Source organism: Hirundo rustica, chromosome 2 (assembly GCF_015227805.2).
Source record: "Hirundo rustica isolate bHirRus1 chromosome 2, bHirRus1.pri.v3, whole genome shotgun sequence".
Lineage (NCBI taxonomy): Eukaryota > Metazoa > Chordata > Aves > Passeriformes > Hirundinidae > Hirundo > Hirundo rustica.
In genome coordinates this window covers 1,089,124-1,108,683 of record NC_053451.1, presented here as the reverse complement: position 1 = coordinate 1,108,683, position 19,560 = coordinate 1,089,124, and the positions used below count along the sequence as shown (strand labels likewise).

General features: G+C 48.3%; 1 protein-coding gene across 2 annotated transcripts in view; it reads right to left on the bottom strand.

Annotated features, from left to right (window-relative positions):
• Positions 1 to 4,399: 4,399 nt before the first annotated feature.
• Positions 4,400 to 19,560, bottom strand: part of RAB6A (RAB6A, member RAS oncogene family) — a 41,569-nt gene continuing 26,408 nt past the window's right edge. Inside the window, exons 3-8 of one of the 2 annotated variants that reach the window (XM_040054732.2) lie at positions 18,298 to 18,351; positions 16,787 to 16,892; positions 14,724 to 14,835; positions 13,927 to 14,020; positions 8,552 to 8,618; positions 4,400 to 6,473 (exon numbers count right to left, since the gene is read on the bottom strand). In XM_040054732.2, coding sequence (XP_039910666.1) covers positions 6,409 to 6,473; positions 8,552 to 8,618; positions 13,927 to 14,020; positions 14,724 to 14,835; positions 16,787 to 16,892; positions 18,298 to 18,351 — 498 coding nt within the window. In that variant the 3' untranslated portion in view covers positions 4,400 to 6,408. Of the gene's footprint in view, positions 6,474 to 8,551; positions 8,619 to 13,926; positions 14,021 to 14,723; positions 14,836 to 16,613; positions 16,720 to 16,786; positions 16,893 to 18,297; positions 18,352 to 19,560 lie in introns of both variants that reach the window. The other variant, XM_040054731.2, reaches the window with a different exon arrangement.

The window sequence follows — 19,560 nt, the reverse complement described above, 5'->3', positions numbered from 1 at the left end:
AAAGCAGGAGCCATGCCTGGCTCCCAGCTTCTCAGCCAGGAATTCAGCCCCTCCATCCCTCTGTTAATTCCAGCACAAACCCCAGCTCCCAAGGGCTGGAGAAGTGTTCAGCTCTCTGTCCGCCAGGAATAGAAGGACTTGCTGGAGCAAGTCCCAGAGAAGGCCCTGGGGGCTGCTCCAGGGCTGGAGCCCCTCTGCTCTGGAGCCAGGCTGGGAGAGCTGGGGATGCTCACCTGGAGAGGAGCTCCAGGGAGAGCTCAGAGCCCCTGCCAGGGCCTGAAGGGGCTCCAGGAGAGCTGGAGAGGGACTGGGAACAAGGGATGGAGGGACAGGCCACAGGGAATGGCTTTCCACTGCCAGAGGGCAGGGATGAATGGGATATTGGGAAGCTTTACTGGGCAAACTGTGCCAGGACCTCACCATCCTCACAGGGAAGAATTTTGCTCTAATATCTAATTTACCAATCCAATATCCATTTTATGATTCACCCATAATCCCAGGTGAGACATACTGGGAGATGGAAAGAGCCGGAAACTTGTTACCAATAGCAGCGTGACCTAAAAACTGCCCATGCCATGTCCAGCTGCTGACCTGCAAAAGCTCCTTTTTCCGAGCTTAGGCACACATGCTCCTCATTCCTGCAGTACCTGAACATCCCAAAACTGTTCCTGCTTCTCTCCTGCTGCGCTGGTCTCCCAGAGATCCACGGAGCAATCCAGGCGAGGACAGTGCTGGACCAGCAGCAATTCCTGGGGTCTTCACACTGCTGGTGGGAACAGCTGGTGGCAGGCAGTCCCTGCACTAGGGAGCTAAATGAAGGAGCAATTAAATAGCATATAAATAATTTTGAAAGCACAGAGTAGAATCCCAGCCCACAAAAGCACTTGGCTTGGTCTGCTCCACTCAGGAGGGGCTTCCCAGGAGCTTGTGGTGCCGCTGGGTAGGACCAGAAGGACAAGGGGTGCTGAGGGACACGGATCAGGGCTGACCTGCTCCATTCTCAGCTCCAGCCTACACTCGCAGCACTCCTCTCTCCCAGCAGGGAGAGCTGCTGAAGCTCCAAACAAAGAGCAAAGCTCAGAACAACTCCAAAACCCCTCGGAAAAAAGGGATCCACAGTAAGGAGCGGGCACAAGCCATTAATGCCCATCATGCCCACAATGGGAAATGAATCCCACAATATCCTGGAAAATGAATCCCACAGTATCCCATGGCACAGGAATCAGCTGGGGGCCACGTGACCCTCGCTGTGATCCAAAACCACTCGTCTGGAAATCAAGCAGCTCAGGAAATGTCAGGATCAAAGCTCCAATTTCCATACAGCCCCCCTTCCCAAACTGGGAGAAAAAGGTCAGTGCCAAACCACCAGTGCTGGGAGCACCGATAAATCCCATCTTCTCCCTTCCCTGCCCTGTATCTGAGAATCCACTGGCTGTGGGAGAGACACTTCAGCTCTTTAATTAGCAATAACTTTAATCAAGCTTTTAATAACATCCTTGTTCCAGACGTGCTCTCCGGGTGGCTGACAGCGAGCACTCAAAATGCCTCTAATTTATACCCAAACCCTCGGAAACAGGTGGCAAGCCTGGAAAATTCCATTTGGAAACAGCAGCCCTCCCTCCCAACCCAGTGGGGCAGCAGGAGCATCATCACCCAGCTGCCTCCAGCCCTTCCCTACCCCTGATCCTCCCAGGAAGGGCAGAGCTGCAATTCCACAGGCGTTTAATTCCGAACACGTCCAAGCCCAGCCTTTCCAGCATCGATCTGGGCAGCCAGTTCCATTCTGCTCCTACAAGAGGATTCTAAATATTTTATGAAAAGCCACGTTGGACTTCACCATGCGCTCAGACCAGGGTGGGGAAGGGGAAAATGGTTAAAGAGGGGGAAAATCAAATCAGAATTCTTGCCGATTGATGAGAAATCCCTTAAATTGGTGAAAAACATTTCCACTGGTGAAACCCCAAGCCCGGCAAGCCTGGAAAGGCCGGCTCAGGCAGCGAGAGAGCAGCAGAGGAGGAGGAGGCAGCGCAGATGGGAGGGAGAGGCTGCTCCGAGGTCCGGGTGTTTGCAGCTGCCTCCCTGACTGCGGGAACTCCGTGCCGCAGCCTGCCCACCCCATTTATCTTCCTTCGGGGCTGGGACATGCCCAGCATGGAAAAAGGTGCTGCTGCAGCAGGTAGGGAGAGTCCTTGCACTTTGGATTGCTGAGGATTCGGGTGCTGGAAGCAGAACTGCAGTGAGGAGACAGCTCGGCTGCTGCAGCAGCTCTGCAGAGGCTGCCAGGTGGATGCTGCAGCTCCTCCAGCCTGGAAAAATCAGGGCCGATCCCACCAGCGAGCAAAGAAGCCATCAGCACCCTCCAAGCCGAGCCAGACACTCCCTCCTGGATTTTGGAGCCAGGCTGGGAGAGGGAGCTCGACCTACTGCAGCCATGAGCAAGTGGCCAGGGACCCCCACCCATTACCTGCTCCATGGCAGCCCCCATCTCTGCAGTTTAACCCAGACCCCCTCCAGCAGAGTGAAGTTGGGAACTGGGAGTGCCAAGGCTTCCCACGGCAGCAGCCAGGAGGAATCGAGGTGAATGTGGTGTTTCCAGAGGCTCCCAGCCAGGGCAGCACCTGCATGTGCCAGCTACAAGGAACAGAAGCTCCCCCCAGTGACAAAAACCTTCTCCAGGAACTTGTCCCCCCCGCAGGACTGTTCCCACATCTCTAATTCCAGCACATCTGCACCACTACGTTCCATTTATTCACAGTCCTTTTCACAGGGAAGAGTTTGACCAAGAGACCAGGGTTTGGGCACACACCAAACCCAGGTAATTCCCCTTCTCTACTGACCAGGTTGGATGGGGCTGGGAGGAACCTGGACTGATGGAAGGTGTCCCTGCCCTTGGCAGTGGGTGGCACTGGATGGTTTTAAAGGTCCCTTCCAACGCAACCATGCTGCGATTCCACGATTCTCTCCTTCAGGAAAGCAAAGGGTAACTCACCAAAGAGCATCTGTTACTCACCTCCGCGGCCCCGCAGACCCGGCTGCCGTCTCCAGCAAGGAGGAGGCTTAAGGAGGATTCTCCTCAGGGAAGCTGGGCTTGCTGCACCCATGTCCCAGGGAAGCTGAGGCAGTGGTGAGGCCGCCCAAGGTGCCTTTGGGAAGGGAGCAGAGGAAGCAGCTGGATGCAAGGAGCGGGAAAGGAGCGGAAAGGCACAGCTGCGGCCGGCACAGGCCGAGCGCTGGAAACAATCGCAGAGACACCGCAGCAACAGCAAACACAGCCCTCCAGCACCACCCCTCTGAAACACAACCCCCCAAAACCCTTCCTGCCCTCACGAAAGCCTCCTGCAGCACTTCAGCCCCCCGCGAGGAGCTGCGCCTCCCGCCTGCGCTGCGCTGCACGTGCTGAGAGAAGAGACCCAGAGCTTTCCAATGAGACAGGTATTTATTTAGTTCAAGCACTAAGGATTTGTTCTCTTGTTCTGGTTGGTTCATATCATCAAACAGAGCTGAGTACCAGTGACATTCCAACATGAAGAAAAGGAACCTTTTTTTCCCCTTACACAATTTCTTCAACTACTTTTATCAAGACAAAACGTGAGGCATGGAATAGCTGCATGATGTACTGTACAACGAGCAAGCCAGAGCAGGGAGGAGAAAAGAAACAGAGCTGAGACCATCACTCAAAAAAATCGCAGAAAAATCAGCATTAAAAACATGTTTTCCCATGGTTCCACTGGCCACATCCGTGGAGTAATAAGAAAATGAAAATCTAAAACCTGACAGACGTATGGTGCAAAAACAAAATAATAACAAAAAAAAATTAATATAAAGCCCACGTTGCTCCTGTGCTCACCTTGGAAGCGTGTTTTCTCTGGAGAACTGGAGTGAGCCCTGTGGTCACGTTAAGCCCAGGCTATCAGCAAGGACATGCACTGAACGTACCTGGCTGTGCTGAGCAGCCCCAGGGGCCTCGTCCGTGCTGCTGCAGCCCCCGGCCGTGCTCAACACGGAGCTGTGGGAACGCTGCTCTCCACACCTTTGTTTCCAGCGAGTTCTGGACAAACCTGCTCTCAGGTCTTCTAGGAAAAGCATCCAGGCTGCTGGTCCATCACAGCCCCTATGGGCTAAGCCAGCTCCTTAAATGCAGCGCTTAAAGCTTGGGACTGTGGGAAGCAGAGGGGGCTGGTTCTATCAGAAGCAAGCAAAAGAAAGGATGTGCTTGTGGGGAACAGCCAAATGAGGACCAACAGAAGCTGCACGGAGAACCAAAGGAGAAAAAAACAAACCAAAGCAAAGGAAGAAGCAGCAGGATGAAGCATTTCAACACGGTTAAGAACGGTACAACAAAGGAAAAGCAGCCAGGTTTCCTTCCCCCAGAGAGTTTCTTTTAAATAAAGAATGATCCTTTGTCACATATCATTGATGTTTATTTCAAGACATGCCACGTCAAAAAAATTCGCCTTTAATATTGCATTAGAAAAGCACTTTTACATCTCGTTCTGCCTTTAAGTTATTGTTGTGCAGAGTTGCTAGAAACCCAGGGCGGGGCATGAGCCTGGCATTCACCTCAGGAATGAAGAATTCCAACTCTTTTATGCCCGGTTCCTGGGGAAAGTGGTGGTGAGGACGATTCCCTTCCTCTCCCCCAGGTGGTTATTTTAGATGGTAGAGAGAGGGGCAGAAGAGAAGAGAACCAAGGAGGAGCCTGAATATTCCCTTGCAATTGTCCATTTAATTCGCAATCGCAACACAGACTCGAGAATTCCTTCCTGCACTGTAACTTGGCCAGAGTCGCCCAGCAAACAATGTATTTACAATTGTGTTTATTAACTTACACAGCAACTTCACAATGACTAGTAAAGATTAAAAGGGTGCACTTCTAGTGTGTTCCATTCCGTGTTTCTCGGGTAGCTACATCTCGCAACATCAGCAAAGCTCTACACAGATTCCTCAGCCAAAGGAAAACAAAATCAGCACTGAAGAGAGTAAAAAAAAAATTAAAGCCAAGAAATAAATATCAAAGAAGAAACGGTTAATTGTGAGACTAATTCCATAGAAAACTAAATTACTAATTATTTAACCGAACTATACAGCTCTAGAGAACCAAACTAAACCAACTTGGAAGACTGAACATAAAAAAAAAAAAAAAAAAAGGAGCTAAAAAATAAAGGCATAAATCTGCATAATCAGAAGTTGGTTTCCATCCTACTCAAGTCCCCCCCTTTCCATCTAAGATGTCTCAACTAGGATTCTGTAGGATCAAAGTAAACACCCCTTCCCCACCAACCTACGCCCACACTCTGGAAAAGTGGGTGCCATTCCCCCTCTGCTGGGGCAGCCAGCTGCTCTTCCCTCTTTCTCCCAGATTCCCAAGGTTTCAATCGGCTTTGGCAGGTTTTAGTGCCAGTCCTGATTTCAAAATTTCCTCTAAAAAAACCAAATAAGCAAAATGCTTTCTCCTCCAAACAGCTGAACCTTTACGTTCCCATCTCTTGGGCAGTAATAATTCACTTCATCGGTGTTCTACTTAAAAAGGAAAAAAAAAAAAAAAAAGCTCTGAAAACTCATTTTGCACTCGAAACATTATTTCCCCATTTCCTGCAAGTGTTTTGCTAATGCAGATCCACCCTTTCCTTCCCCCCCAAATCCTCCAGAAGCCGCTCATCCCAAAGAGCCCATCTGTGTTTCCCAGTGATGCTTCCTCGGAAATGTATCCCCACTGCCTCAGCCAGAATTCCCAGCTCCAGCAGCCGGGGGTGTCAAACCCCTGCTAAGGCCAGCCTGGGCCTGGACACCAGGCAGACTCGCTCTGCTCAATGCAATCAAGAGCTTAGGGTTAATTTGTGTTTAATTATCAAGGATAAGCGTTTAACCCTCGGCATCTGCCACCTCCCACCGTGATTCCGCCTGCTGTCTACACGTTCCCAGTTTCTGAGAGAAATCCAATGGGTCAGATTTGCAAGCCACCTTCTGCACATACATCTCGTCTAGATCCAATTCCAAACTTACTCAGTTGCCATCATTTCAAAGTGCAAGATCATAACATATTAAAAAAGGAACAAATATTAAGAAATTGTACCTATTTTTTTGTTTGGATTCTTTTTTTTCTTTTGTTTTTGTTTTTTTGTTGTTTTTTTTTAAAGTTATACCTAGAATGCGGTGGAATATTTTGGCTTTTTTTTCTTTTTTTCTTATAAATAATGAAGACACTGACATTTTGTTGGTGTGTGTGTGTGTGGGGAGGGGTGTGCTTGTGAAGCTAAAGATCATCTCCACGAGACAGCCAGCGATGATGAACTGCGATACGTTATTACGGAAAGGGGAAGGTTCAAGCCAATATTCACACTGCAGTCAATGAAGAGGACAGGGAGGGAAAGCAGTGATGTTCTGGAGAAAGGTGGAAGCCACATGGTATTAGCAGGAACAGCCTCCTTCACTGACAGGCTGCTCTTGAGGCTTTTCCAGTTTTATGTCAATCACTGGAAGGAGGAAGTTAAGGCAAACAGATCTCCAACTCTGTTTCCCTACCAAGAGCAGGATTTTGAATGGCATTTTCAGTGTTTCCCACTGAAATACTCGGAAAGACCAGCTCCAAACCAAAGGTTTCTCACCTGCCCCTCCTGCCCTGGCACTGGCACATTAAATTTGCAGCAGAAACAATGTCAGATCCCAATGCTGCTCTCTAAGCAGTCTCCTCTTCCCAGCAATACCACTGATGTCTTGCTGTGGGAATTAAAGATGCATGGATATACCAAAGGGTCTAACCACCACTTCTGCAGAAGCACAGAATCATTCAGGTTGGAAGAGCCCACTGAGATCTTCAAGCCCACCTGCTCCCCTGGCACTACCAAGGCCACCAGCACCTCATGTCCCCAAGTGCCATATCCACAGGGCTTTAAATCCCTCTGGGAGTAGGGCTCCACCACCTCCCGGGCACCACTGCACATTGCTCAGCCTCAGAGCTCTGTCAAACCACTTCCTTGCTCAGTCAAACCTCTCTGCTCCCCCCAGCAGACAGCCTGAATTCCCCCTTCCAGTGCCAGCTGATGTCCCACAAGGTCACTGCAGAGCTGGCTGCTCAGAACCTGCCTGTGATAAGCGACTCCCTCTGCAGCACTCCAATTCCCAGTGGATGCTACAGCTCCAGCTTTTCCCAGGAGGAGCTCTGAGTGCTAATCCCCAGCTCAGAGCTGTTCACCACAAGTCTCCAGCTTTGCCCTTATCAGAGAACACACAGGCAAAGAGATCACACAGCTGTACTTCCAACTTCTTTCTTTAGGGGCTTGAAGTTGCTTTTAAAAGAGGTTTGGAGAAAATAAACATGGAAATGGAAACAGATGACAGGCAATTCATCTCCAATGTTTGGTCCATTTGGCTGATTTAAAGCTTGAAGTGTGTTTGAGATGCTTGACATGAGCCTGGCCAGTTTCATCTCAGAGCATGAATGGGTCAAGATCCTTGAACCCCCCATGTTTTGCAGAAGTGCCCCCATTAATCCTAATGCAGCTGCCTGAGAGAGGATGCTTTCCATCCCTGCTATCTGCAGGCTGCAAGAAGCCCAATTCCCAGTGCCCTAAATGCACTCCCATTTAGAGACTGGTGATCAAGCGCCTGGCAACAGCCCCTGCCTGTGCACTCTACCCCTCCTCATTAATAAAGATTGCTGCTCATTAACCTTTTGGGGACCTGCACAACAAAATATTTATGACCATTCAAGTCCCTATCACACAAAGCTTGTGCCTCAGCAGCTGCAATCCCCAGCTTCCCAAATCCTTCTTTTCCCCATGCATCAGATGCTCTGACAGAATTTCAGTGCCAGGTTTGTCCCACTCCCACAGTTCCTGGGACTTCCTTCCTCCAAGGCACAATATCTCCTCTACAGCTCCATGATCCTTGCTGCAAATAAAACCAACAACCCCGGAAAAGCTGCTATTCCAAGCACACCCACCTGGCCAGGTCAGTGATTCCAGTGTAGCCATCCTGCTTTTCAAGTCTTTTCCATCCCTTATGCCACCTGCTTTCCCTTGGCTGAGACTGATCCCATCAGTTGAGTCGTCTCCCCCCCACCACAGAGATGCTGCCTGGGGTCCAGGCTGTGAAAGGCTGCCCTGGGAGGTTACGGGATCTCCATCCTCGGAGATTTCCCAAGTTTCCCTGAATGTGACCTGGAGAAACTGGCTCAGTTTGGGAGTCAGCCTTGATTTGAGCAGGAGGGTCAGAGAAAGGGCCTTCCAGGACAGTTTGCGTTTGGATTCTGTCAGTCATATCCGCAAGACCCACAGCGGTTTTTGTTCCGACCTCTTTGCAGCTCTTTTCTCCTACCTTCCACACGTTCAAGCACCAAGCAAAGAATCCTTTTGGATCACCATTCCTTCCCCTGCTGCCTCCACCCTCAACACCCCTGCTCCCAGCCTTCCAACCCACCAATCCTCCTTCCTCAGCTCGAAGGTTACTTGCCCCTATTCCCCCTCTTTTTGGGATGTCCATGAGCTGAGCGAGGGCTGCAGCAGATTTTCCTCGTCCAGGGGAACGCCTGGCACAGGCACAGAAAGGATACTGTCTTCTCTACTTTTGTCTTGTGTGCTTTCCATCCCAGGCAAGGCAGCTGCCACGCGTCGGAAAAGCTGCAAAGAACCACACAGGGAAGAGATGAAAACAACGGCTGCCCCTGGCTGAGACAGTTCAAACAATGATTCAACACATCCCCCAGCACTATTTACACTGCTCAGCCCCAAAATCCTGACACCAAATATAACCTTTATTCCTAGAAAAGGGCAAAGCACAGCACTTGCTTGTGGAGATCAGACAGCTGCGAGCAGCAAACCTCCTGCACCTTCTCTGCAAATAGGATGGGTGGGATCCGGCATTTCACCTCACACCTGCCACGGATGTCCACGCACCCCAACAACCTCCCCATGGCAGGTGGGAATTAGATTTTGGAAGAGTGTCAGAAAATGGGAGGTATAGAAAGGATTTCTTCCAAGCATCACATATCTGTGGCTCAGGCTCCTATGAAACAAAGGAACGCATCCAAACCTTTATCTTCATCTTTTGGTGCCCACTCCATGGTTATCCTACTTCCACAATCAGGGCATAAGGCACAGAACAAATGCATCCAAAGCCCTGAATACTACCTCAGCAAGGTCTGAGCTCCAAACTCTCCTCACGGTTTCACTCCGCTCGAAGGAGGCGAGATGGAATGGGACCGATCCCCTCTCCTGCATTCCCTACCTTTGCCCCTGAGGCTCAGACTCGTAATTCCCACCATGCAGCTTTTCCTCGGCCCTGTGGGTGAGAGCCCCTCAGATGTGCCCACTATTAATGCAGGAGAACTGCCCTGAATTCAGCTGCCTGTCCCCCCCGCACAGGATGCCCTCCATCCATCACGTGTTCCCACCGCGTCCCCGGAGCCGCGCGCGCGGGAGTCCCGGATCGCGTGGCGCGGCTCTGACGTCAGGCCTGGCGTGTTCCATTACTGCACGTTTTCCTGCCTCTCCTCAAATGACACAAAGCTAAAGCACTTATTCCCAGTGACCCACTTTCCACAGCAGAAAACCCAGCCGAGGCACTGCCGGCCTGTTTACATCAGGAATGGGGGTACCCGACCAGCCCTGCCCAAGGGCTTTCCCCACTTGGGCTCCCAGCGTGCCAACGATGCTGGAGAGAAAATCAAGATGACTTTTTTCGCTGGACAGCCCCCTCCAAGCTCACCATGAGCAAGCCCCCAGGTCTGTCTGGGATCCTTCTTGGCAAGAATCCAGGCACACACTGGAATGGGAGCCAAGGACAGGGGTCTGAGAAGTCGCAACTTGACGTAACTCCCGAATTTCAGCCAACAGTTTCCAAGTAAAAAAGCTTAGTACACCCCCCCATGTGTGTTTCTGCGAAACTTTGCCATTAACCTGGACCTTCCAGCCTCCCTGAAAACCTCAGGGAAATCCTCATAGGCCAATCAGGAAGTAACAGAATTCCAGATGCTAAACTCTACCTAAACCAGGAGCAGGAATGCCCACACAGAGGAAGGGTGAGGAGTCTTTAAAAAATCCTCAGCTGATGGAACCAACTGGAATTTCTGCATTTAAACCATACTACTGACAGAAAGGCTGTTTAAAATACAGTAATCCTTTCTTTACATTAAGACTGGGAATAAAATGATGCTTTTAGCAGTATTTCTTCCCTAAATTATCGGCCTAAAAATAGGAACTTGGCAACTAAGAAAAATCAACTCTATTTCTTATTAACCTTCTGCTTATCAGCGCCAGCATATGTGAATAAATCCAATTAGGGAAATTTCCTGATGGTTGGAAAGCAGCCTTCCCACAGGGCCCTCCGAGCTTCCTGGTGCTGTCAGCCCCGAGCCAGTGTGTGTCTGTACACACATGTACATGTTTAAATGTTTGTGTGGGTATAAAAACACAAGTATTGATGAGCATCCAGGACTTTTTTCCAACGCAGGAGTTAAATGCAGCAGCTGAAAGACTAAAAGCCACCCAAACTCTCTTTCGGCGTTCAACTCTGCAATCTGCTTCCTGATAGAAACTCTGGAAAAAAGCCTCTTCTCTCACCATCAGTTTCAAGTCATCTGCCAAACTGTGGCTTTTCTGCTACTCCAGCCAATGAATCCCAACAGATCAGGGTCACAAAGGACTGCAGGCATAAGCCAGTTTCCAGCCACGCTCCAGCAGCAATATGGAAAGGACAGGAGGATCACTGTCCAGATGGAAAAGCCAGGCAAGAAACCTGTTCCCCAAGGCAAGGCAAACACAAATCTTTCCCTAATTCTCATTCTATGCAACTCTGAGGATAATCAGATGGAAAAGAATCAGAAGACAGCAGAAAGGGCCCGGCTCTGTGAGAACAGGGTCACAGAGGGGCTGTGCTCAGAGAGCTGCTGCCGTGAGAAAGTTCTTCTGCCAAGGACCACATTCATCCCCTGGCTCTTCCAGGGCCAGCGTGGAGTGTGCCAGGTACTGGTGGAGGGAGGAATTCAAGGGCTCTCCCTCCCCTCTCTTTCTACAAGACAGCAAAATGAACCCTGACATATTCTGGGCATGAAATCCACGGACTAACAATAAGATTCCCTGAAATACAGACTGCCGAGACAGAGCAGGAATTGCAAAGTCTTTTAAAGCTTATTCAGGGCTGACAGAATGAATCAGAGACTACAGTTCTCTGCATTAAAAGGAGGAAGTTATCTACTTCTCTTCTCCAGCTTATGGCTCCCCTGGCAATCAGTCTTTGCAGGATCCAAAAGCTAATCTCTTCCCCTCTGCTGCATCAGTTTAAGCCTGCAATAACACTACCACCACTTTTCTTCCTTAATATCCACTCATTTTTTCTCCAATAGCCCCTGTCCAAAGCCAGAAGGAACACTAGGTGTGAAGGGGACTGCAAACAGCTCTGCAGTAACAGATCTAACAGGACCCAGCACTGAGGAGACATCCTCAGAGCCCTCCCCTTTCCTGATACAGGGAAGGGCAGGAAAAGCCAGGCAGCAGCACAGTCCCCTCTGCTTCTTCACTGGTAGAAGATCCTGGCACTGGAACAGCTGCTGTTGGAAATGCAGGGCATCTCACCTACTGGGGTCCCAGCACAAAGCCAAGCCCTCTGGATCTGCAGGGAGCTGGAGGCAGTGACCTTCCCTATCCGTGCTGCCTTCCAGCAGAAAAGGATGAACCAGAAGCTAAAGGCAGCACCCAAGGACAGAAGTCCCCTGGATTCCCACTGATGAGGAGCAACTGGAAAAGTCACAGCCATTCCCTCCCCAAGCAGGACAAGAAATTCTGCTGCTTCTGGATGAAATTCTGTAGGAAATTAACTTAGGCAGTGATTGTTCTGCAGGATCAGAATATATTGTGGAGAGAAGTTACCTGTTAGGGGAAGGTCGAATTTGCATTCAGCTTATTAAGGACTTTACACAGGTTATGGGAAGGGGATCCATTCTGCAGTTGTACTTTCCCATTTCACTGGGAGAGAATTTACTGCTAAGTCACTAAAATAAATTCACACAATTTAATAGAGAAGCTGCAAGAAAACAGGGCACTATATAAGTGTGGTATTAAAAGTCTTATCCTTTAATAATTGCTTAAACAGCTACTTATTAAACTAATAAAAATGAGAGTTACAAATATTCTAGAATACAGAATAGCTTTGAAATCCTTGAGCGTCCCACTCCATGCCTGCAACACATGGATCAAAACTTGTAAGAAAAATCCATTTTTAATTCTTTTTGAATAGCCACTCATGTCTTTACACATCATCAGATCCTCAGGGTTCCAGCTGGCCTTGAAAGCCACAGGCTTGGCTACAGAACGTCTGGAAATGTGGCAGGGCACAGAAACTCCCTCAAGGAAAGAGAGACTGTAGAGCTCCACCATCATCGTCACCACTCCTCTCAGTGAGGCAACTGCTTTCAGTGCACACCCCCAGGTCTGAGCACTCATTAAGGACTGCAGCACAGAATCCAAACCTTAATTACAAGGCAGCCTCTGTTGTGGCAGGATAATTGGGGGACCCTGGAAGCCAACATGTCCATGGTGGGTGATGCAGTGAAGCAGCTCTGAGTTAACACTGCTGTAATTATCCCATTATACAGGGAATCATTTTGCTACTTAGAGATAAAGTCAAGGGACATTTTAATAACAGACTCTTTAGTCCTGCCTAGAACATGAAGTAGTTTATAATCCTATTTTATTACTCCTGGTACCCTTCTGCATAGAAACCATGTGCACGACTAGATGTATAAAATATACATGGAATGTCAAACACACACATAGAATCCCTGATGGTTTGGGTGGGAAGGGACCTTAAAGATCACCCAGTGCCACTCCCACCCATGGGCAAGGACACCTTCCACTGTCCCAGGCTGCTCCAAGCCTCGTCCAGCCTGGCCTCAGACACTGCCAGGGATCCAGGGGCAGCCACAGCTGCTCTGGGCACCCTGTGCCAGGGCATCCCCAACCTCCCAGGGAACAATTCCTTCCCAATATCCCATCCATCCCTGCCCTCTGGCAGTGGGAAGCCTTTGGCCCCTGTCCTGTCTCTCCATCCCCCGTTCCCAGTCCCTCTCCAGCTCTCCTGGAGCCCCTTCAGGCCCTGGCAGGGGCTCTGAGCTCTCCCTGGAGCCTTCTCCTCTCCAGGTGAGCATCCCCAGCTCTCCAAGCTTGGCTCCAGAGCAGAGGGGCTCCAGCCCTGGAGCAGCTCCGGAGCCTCCTCTGGACTCTCTCCAGCAAGTCCTTCTATTCCTGGAGGACATGGAACTGAACACAGCATTCCACACGTGTGTTCGCTCTGTGGAGACACCCATGAATTTATGTCTTCTCCAGGTCTGAATTTAAAGAACCACAGCTCATCTCAGGACATCAGTCCTCATTTTTCTGCAGTCCCATCAGTTCAAAAGACCTTTCACTGCTTTCCCCAATTGAAAAGCAACTCATCATCTACTAGAAATAAACAGCTCTGGCTGTCCAGGAACATTTGCTGGCACTTCCAGTGCCTTCCAACAGAGTGGGAACAGCAGTTGCTCTGTCTCCCTGTGCACTGGAAGCATTTTAAGCCATCACGCTCCTCCTTCACTGGTTTGTTCATTCACTGAAACAGAATCACAGAGACCTCAGACCTGTGTTTGCCCAACTTTGTGTCCCACTCTCAGGCTAAACAGGAAATCTGGATTACCAAAAACCCAGGCAGGTGTGATTCTGCACTCACAGATTCACACTCTGCTTCCACAGCTCCTCTGTTATTTAAGGGGAAGGCAGTCCCAAATCATGTGATGCAAGGTCAGAGATCCTTCAGAACCTCAGCCAACAATTCAGCTCTGACCTGTTGCCTGCTGTGTGTGGACTGCCATTCCCACTGGCCCCCTTCACCAAAGCTTCCCAAGATCCAGGAAGGTGTTCCTCCCACAAGGGTGTGTGAACAGCAGCCACTCACCTGTTTTACATTGTATCCTGCTTTTGCACTAGTTTCAATGAACATTACATTCAACTCTTTGGCTTTCCTTTCTCCTTCCTCAATGGACACTTGTCTGGGGAAGAAAACACAGAGTTAGGGGAAAAAAAAACCCAAACTTGCACAAATACCTTAATAATTAAGATTTGTTACACTTGAAAAAAACCCTTTAAGTGCTTTATCTGAAAGCACTTGATGGGTTTTTTTCCTGCATGGAATGTACAGCTGTTGACAGGTATCACCACCTCACTTCCATGGCACACCTGGCTACCAGAGCAGAACTCAGCTTTCCAGCAGAACAGCCAAGTGTTCACCCCCAAACCCCTGCCCAGGAAGCTGTGCTTTTATGTCTGAACAATCAGCAATCACAGTTCAAAAATAATCATCAAAAACCAAACTGTTAACAAAGGTCCAAGTGTAACCATCTCATATGGGAAGAATTCTGTCCCGTTTCTCCCTGGATATGTATTCCGCCCATTAAGCAGAACATTTTTTAAGAACAAATGTTTGTAAACAGTTTATTCATTCACTGGTGTGGGCTGTAGTCAACAATCCCTTCTCTCTTGACATCTGTACGAGTTGGTGATGGCTTTTCAACTCATTCACGGCACTGTGATGGAAATTTGGCTTAGCCAAAAGAAAGAGGGTTTAAATTTGGGATTTGCCTAGTCACAGCCATCTCCAGAAAGAAAAAGGTACATTTAAATATACTCCTTAAAATAAGAGCAAACAGCAGCAGAGTAAGAAAAGCATTTGAAAGCTGGGTTATTCCTCCATACCTCTTATCTGCTAGATCTGTTTTATTTCCCACCAGCATGATGATGACATCGCTGCCCCGTTCCGTTCTGACATCATCGATCCACTTTGTGGTTTGCTGGAAGGAGTTTACATCTATCAGAGAACAGTGGAGAGGGTTATCACTGCAGGTGCCCCTCACAGCTCACCAGGAAATACATCTGGACTTGGAAAGAAAAGCTTCACATTCTGTGGAGTCGGCGGAAGAGGGTGATGAAGAATCAGCGAGTGAAGCCCTGAATCTCCCCACTAAAAGACACAGAAGCTCTGGCACTGATTTCAGATGGGCAAGTGCTTCATTACAGGGGGTTCAGAGCCACAGAGAGAACTGACTCCATCTATAATTTGTTTTTGACAGCACCTAAAATGAAAAGCCTTATCACTGTGTTTCAGTTCCTTATTTTTTTAGTTCAACATGAAGTGTTTTCTATAGGGAGTGGGGATTAATTTTTGCACTCCACACTGCTCATGGCTTGTGCACCTACAGAGGTTCCTACAGTTCTCAAAATCCTCAATCCCAGCCTTGCATTTTGTGCACCTGAATCAATCACTTTTTATTTTCTCTAGGGAATCCCAGGGTTGTACAACGCAGCAGCAACTCCCATGGCACTGAACGCTTGCCTTCAAAACAATTTCTAAACCTTCGCATAAAACCAGAAGCAGAAATTTAACCTCTTCACAGGCACTTAATGCTACATCCTTAAAAACTGCAAGGTAAGGATTCCAGACTGTATGGTGCTTGAGACGTTGCATCCCACAGGGAAAAAGGAGTCGGAGGGAAGCTGCCACAGAGCTCGGCATTTGCCAGTTAGTGACACAAAGAGCATCTGAGCAGCCAAAGTAGTTCCAGTACTTAAAAAAGGGGGGCCCTCTGCAGCAGTTCTTGAAAAGTATTGATTTTTTTTAATGGCTTCTACTGCAAAGTAATATATTGCATGCTAGACAGCCAAGACTTGATCACTTGCCAGTCTTAATTCTCTTTACTGCCTGGCAATATTGAATTTGCTGGGTCAGGAAAAAATTCAGAGTTCACAGCTAACCTGTAATTTTAGCTCAGAGGAAAGAGCCATTTTTAACAACTAGAGCTTTTCTAGGTAAAGCCCCTATTCTTGGCTGTAATATTCTAGTATTTATAAATCAAAGGATGAGAACTTATGCATTTGTGTAGAATTAGGCCATTGTTCTCAGTCAGTTCTGGCTTAGAACTGAAGTTGTCCAAAGGTTTAGTTCCCCTAAAATAGAATTTCTGCTCTTTGTCAATGCAGGAACTGGTACGTTAAAGGGTGTCTGGACTGAGGGGAGGAACAGAAGGAGCAGGGCTGAAGAAGCACTAATATTTTAGTAGACAAAAATGTACATACCTTAGTAAGAAATGAAAGAGCAATTGTTAAAGGGCAAGGGCTTAGTGGTGAGTTTTACATCTTGCAGCACATGAGAGTGGCTGATTCCAAGGAAAATGTGATGTTAATGCGTTCTCCCCGCCAGCCCGTGCCCAGATTTCGTTTGGTGGGGGAGGGTGAATGAAGTGGAGCAAGCTACAAAAGTCTCCGGTTTGAGAGGTCAGATACCCACGGACACGAAGACCAAAAGGCACAGGTGATGTTATGACCAAAAGGCGGATGGAAGAGTGCAACAAGAGCAGGCAGGACCGGAGGACTGAAGAAAACGGGATAGGGCGGGGTTAAAATGGAATTTGTGAGACGGTTTATACATTACAACAGCAGCAACCACGGGGCTTGTGTGACACAAGCAAAGGAACCACGTTTTTGTCATGCCAGGATGAAGCCCAAGCAGATGACGTGAGAGGGCATGCAAAGCTAAGCTAGAGGATGAGAAGGGCAGAGTATTAGAAATGCAGAATTCCCCCCACTCACTTGTGATATCATAAACAACAACTGCAACAGTGGAGTCACGAATGTAGCTAGGAATCAAGCTCCTGAACCGCTCTTGACCTGCTGTGTCCCATAATTGCAACCGTACCTAACAAAATCAGTCAAACAAGCAAGAAAAATAAGAAAAAAGGTCAAACCCAGTGCAAAATACCTACTTGTGATATCGTAAACTACTACAGCAGCAGCAGAGTCACGGATGTAACTGGGAATGAGGCTACGGAAACGTTCCTGACCCGCAGTATCCCACAGCTGCAACCTGATCTGTGGGTGGGAGAAAATTAAAAAAGCCAAACTGCCACTAAAAATAAAAGAGTAAAGAAATGTTTTACTTTTTTTTTTTTTTCCAAAAAAAGCTAAATAAAAAGGATAAACTCATGCAGGAGGTGCCTGGGGACTGGGAGGAGCAGGACACTGTCTCCTTACAATCTCTCCCGAGGGATAATAAGAGCCAGACTGGGGGGAGTGCAGCTTCCCAAAAAATGCTGCCCTTCCAAAAAGGGAGGAGTGGAACGGCTCAGCTTCCAAACTGAGAGGACCAACAAGAAAGCTACGGCTGAAGTGAGGGAATCACCATCCCTGGAAGCGTTCAGACGTGTGTGGATGTGGCACTTGGGGTTAGTGGTAGCCTTGGCAGGGCTGGGGAATGGTTGGACTTGTTCTTGGAGGGCTCTTCCAGCCTCAGTGATTCCGTGAAATGTTCACCTGCAGTTCTCCCTACACGAGAGTTTCATGCTCTGCTCTCCTTCCTCAGGACCCCCACAGGCAACCTCCAGCAGCATGAAGGATGGTTACTGGTGGAAAAGCTGGGAAAGCTACTCATGTCAGTTTTCCGAGAATAAAATGCTCGTCTTAACTCTAAACTGCAAAGTAACAGGCACAGACAGGCTGAATGGCTCTTACCAGCAAGGTTCTGGAAGAAAAGGCAAAACACACTAAAAGCAATGTGTATGGCAAGGTGTGCAAGAGCCAGTCTGGCCATGGAAAGCACATCTCATCCCTCAAGCACTCTCCATGCAATCCCATTTATTGGGGGTTTATCCAATCCTATTTATTGGGAGTTTATCCAGTACCACAAGCTTCTGCAGCACTGCAGTTCTGTTTCTGCAAATAGCTCGACTGAGGCTGAATTTCTTAATTAAGAATCTGAGCTCATTTGAAACCACAGCTTTGCTTGCACAGAGGAGTGATTTCACTTGATGAGCTAAAACTGCACCAAGCAAGGAAACTAGTCTCATTTGTGAACTCATCAGAGGCCACCTTCATTTTAAACAAGGAGTATTAAGAAGATGGAGCCAGCTATTAACTGGCCACATCTGGCAATTTGTATTTTGCCTTCCTGTCTTGTGGCATCAAAAGGGGTTAAGCACAATGCCCCTTTCTCCAGATTCCCACCATCATTCACCCCTCAAATCATCTGTACCATCTCCTTCTGCACAGAGGATGACACTAAAGCACCTTGTGCCACTCCCAAACTGCACACATTAACCAAATTATGATTTCCCATCCCCATTAGCGTGTCTCCACAGCACTTGTCAGCCTGGAAGCAGCTGGGAGATGAAGGCTCAGCCTGTGCTTCCCAGTGATCTCACAAGTGTGGGCTGCACAAAACCAGATGCTGGTCCTCATTCCTACTGCTCACAGAGAAAAGCAACAAAATCTTACTCACTGTTCGATCCTCCAAGTACATGGTTTTCGATAAGAAGTCAATGCCAATTGTTGCCTGTGAAGAGATGAGAAAACCAAGAGCTCTTAAAAAAATGTCAGAACATTGCAGTGATTTTCAGGGGAGCAGCAGCAGCTGCAAGAAAAACAGGTTGGGTTTCTTATTTTTAAGATATAGCTTGATTCAATAAGCAATTTGTTTAATATATCCACAACCAAAACATTTCCTTAAAGCACTAAAGGTTTTAAGCTTGACTCCAGTTCATACATCGTGACAGTTTAATCCACACATTTATTTGGGTAGCAGCAGAGATTTTTATGCATGTGACAAACTGGTGTCCTCCAGCTCAACCAGGATATGTGGGCACACTGTCTCCACTGCCAAATATCTCCATGGACCTTCACTTTTCCAGGCAGGTTAAGGCAGACACCTTGATCCACATGATCTCTAACAACCACTAAAGCTTGGTTCATCTTAAAGCAGCGTGGCTGCACCCAAACTTCCCAACACCAGTGGGAGCTTCCTGGAGAACATCTTCATGGCAGTGGGAAGCCATTCTCCCTTGTCTTGTCCCTTCATGTGCTGTCCCAAGACCCTCTACAGCTCTCCCAAAGCCTCTTCAGGCTCTTGAAGGGGCTCTAAGGTCTCCCTGGAGCCTTGTCCTACCACAACACAAGGAAGCAGCAAATCAAAGAGTGGATTCCAGCCTGCCCTGTACACCAGACTTTTACTAAAATAGATCTATGATATGTGACACGTGGGGCCACAGCACAAAGAAAATCACAACACCTCCAATCACACGGTTTTATTCCAGGTGTTTGGGTTTCTGACACAGTACAGCGAGTTCTTACTGATAAGACAGAGGGACACAGCTGAATTCCTCTCATCCAGCAGCGAGCAAAAGGAATCCAATGCACAGCACGGATTTTATTAAATGGCAGCTTTCTATTTTTAACAGCTGAACATAAAAACCCCATGTTCAAATGATAGGTTTCAGAAAAGTATGCATTCAAAATCTGCCAGAAACGTCCAGAACAAGCAGATCGTCCCTGAACTCACCTCCCGCTCCAGTTACCCATGATCACGGAGTGATGTGCATTGCCAATAAATACTGGGCTCTCCAGAGAATCCTGGGCATCCAAAAATGCCTCTTTTGGGTTGACACCAACAGGCAGTGTGATTTTGGCCAGATTCCTGGAGCTTTTGTGACTGATTCCTTCTTTCAGCTGCAGCACAATAGGAGGTATGGCCCCACCTCAGCCACAA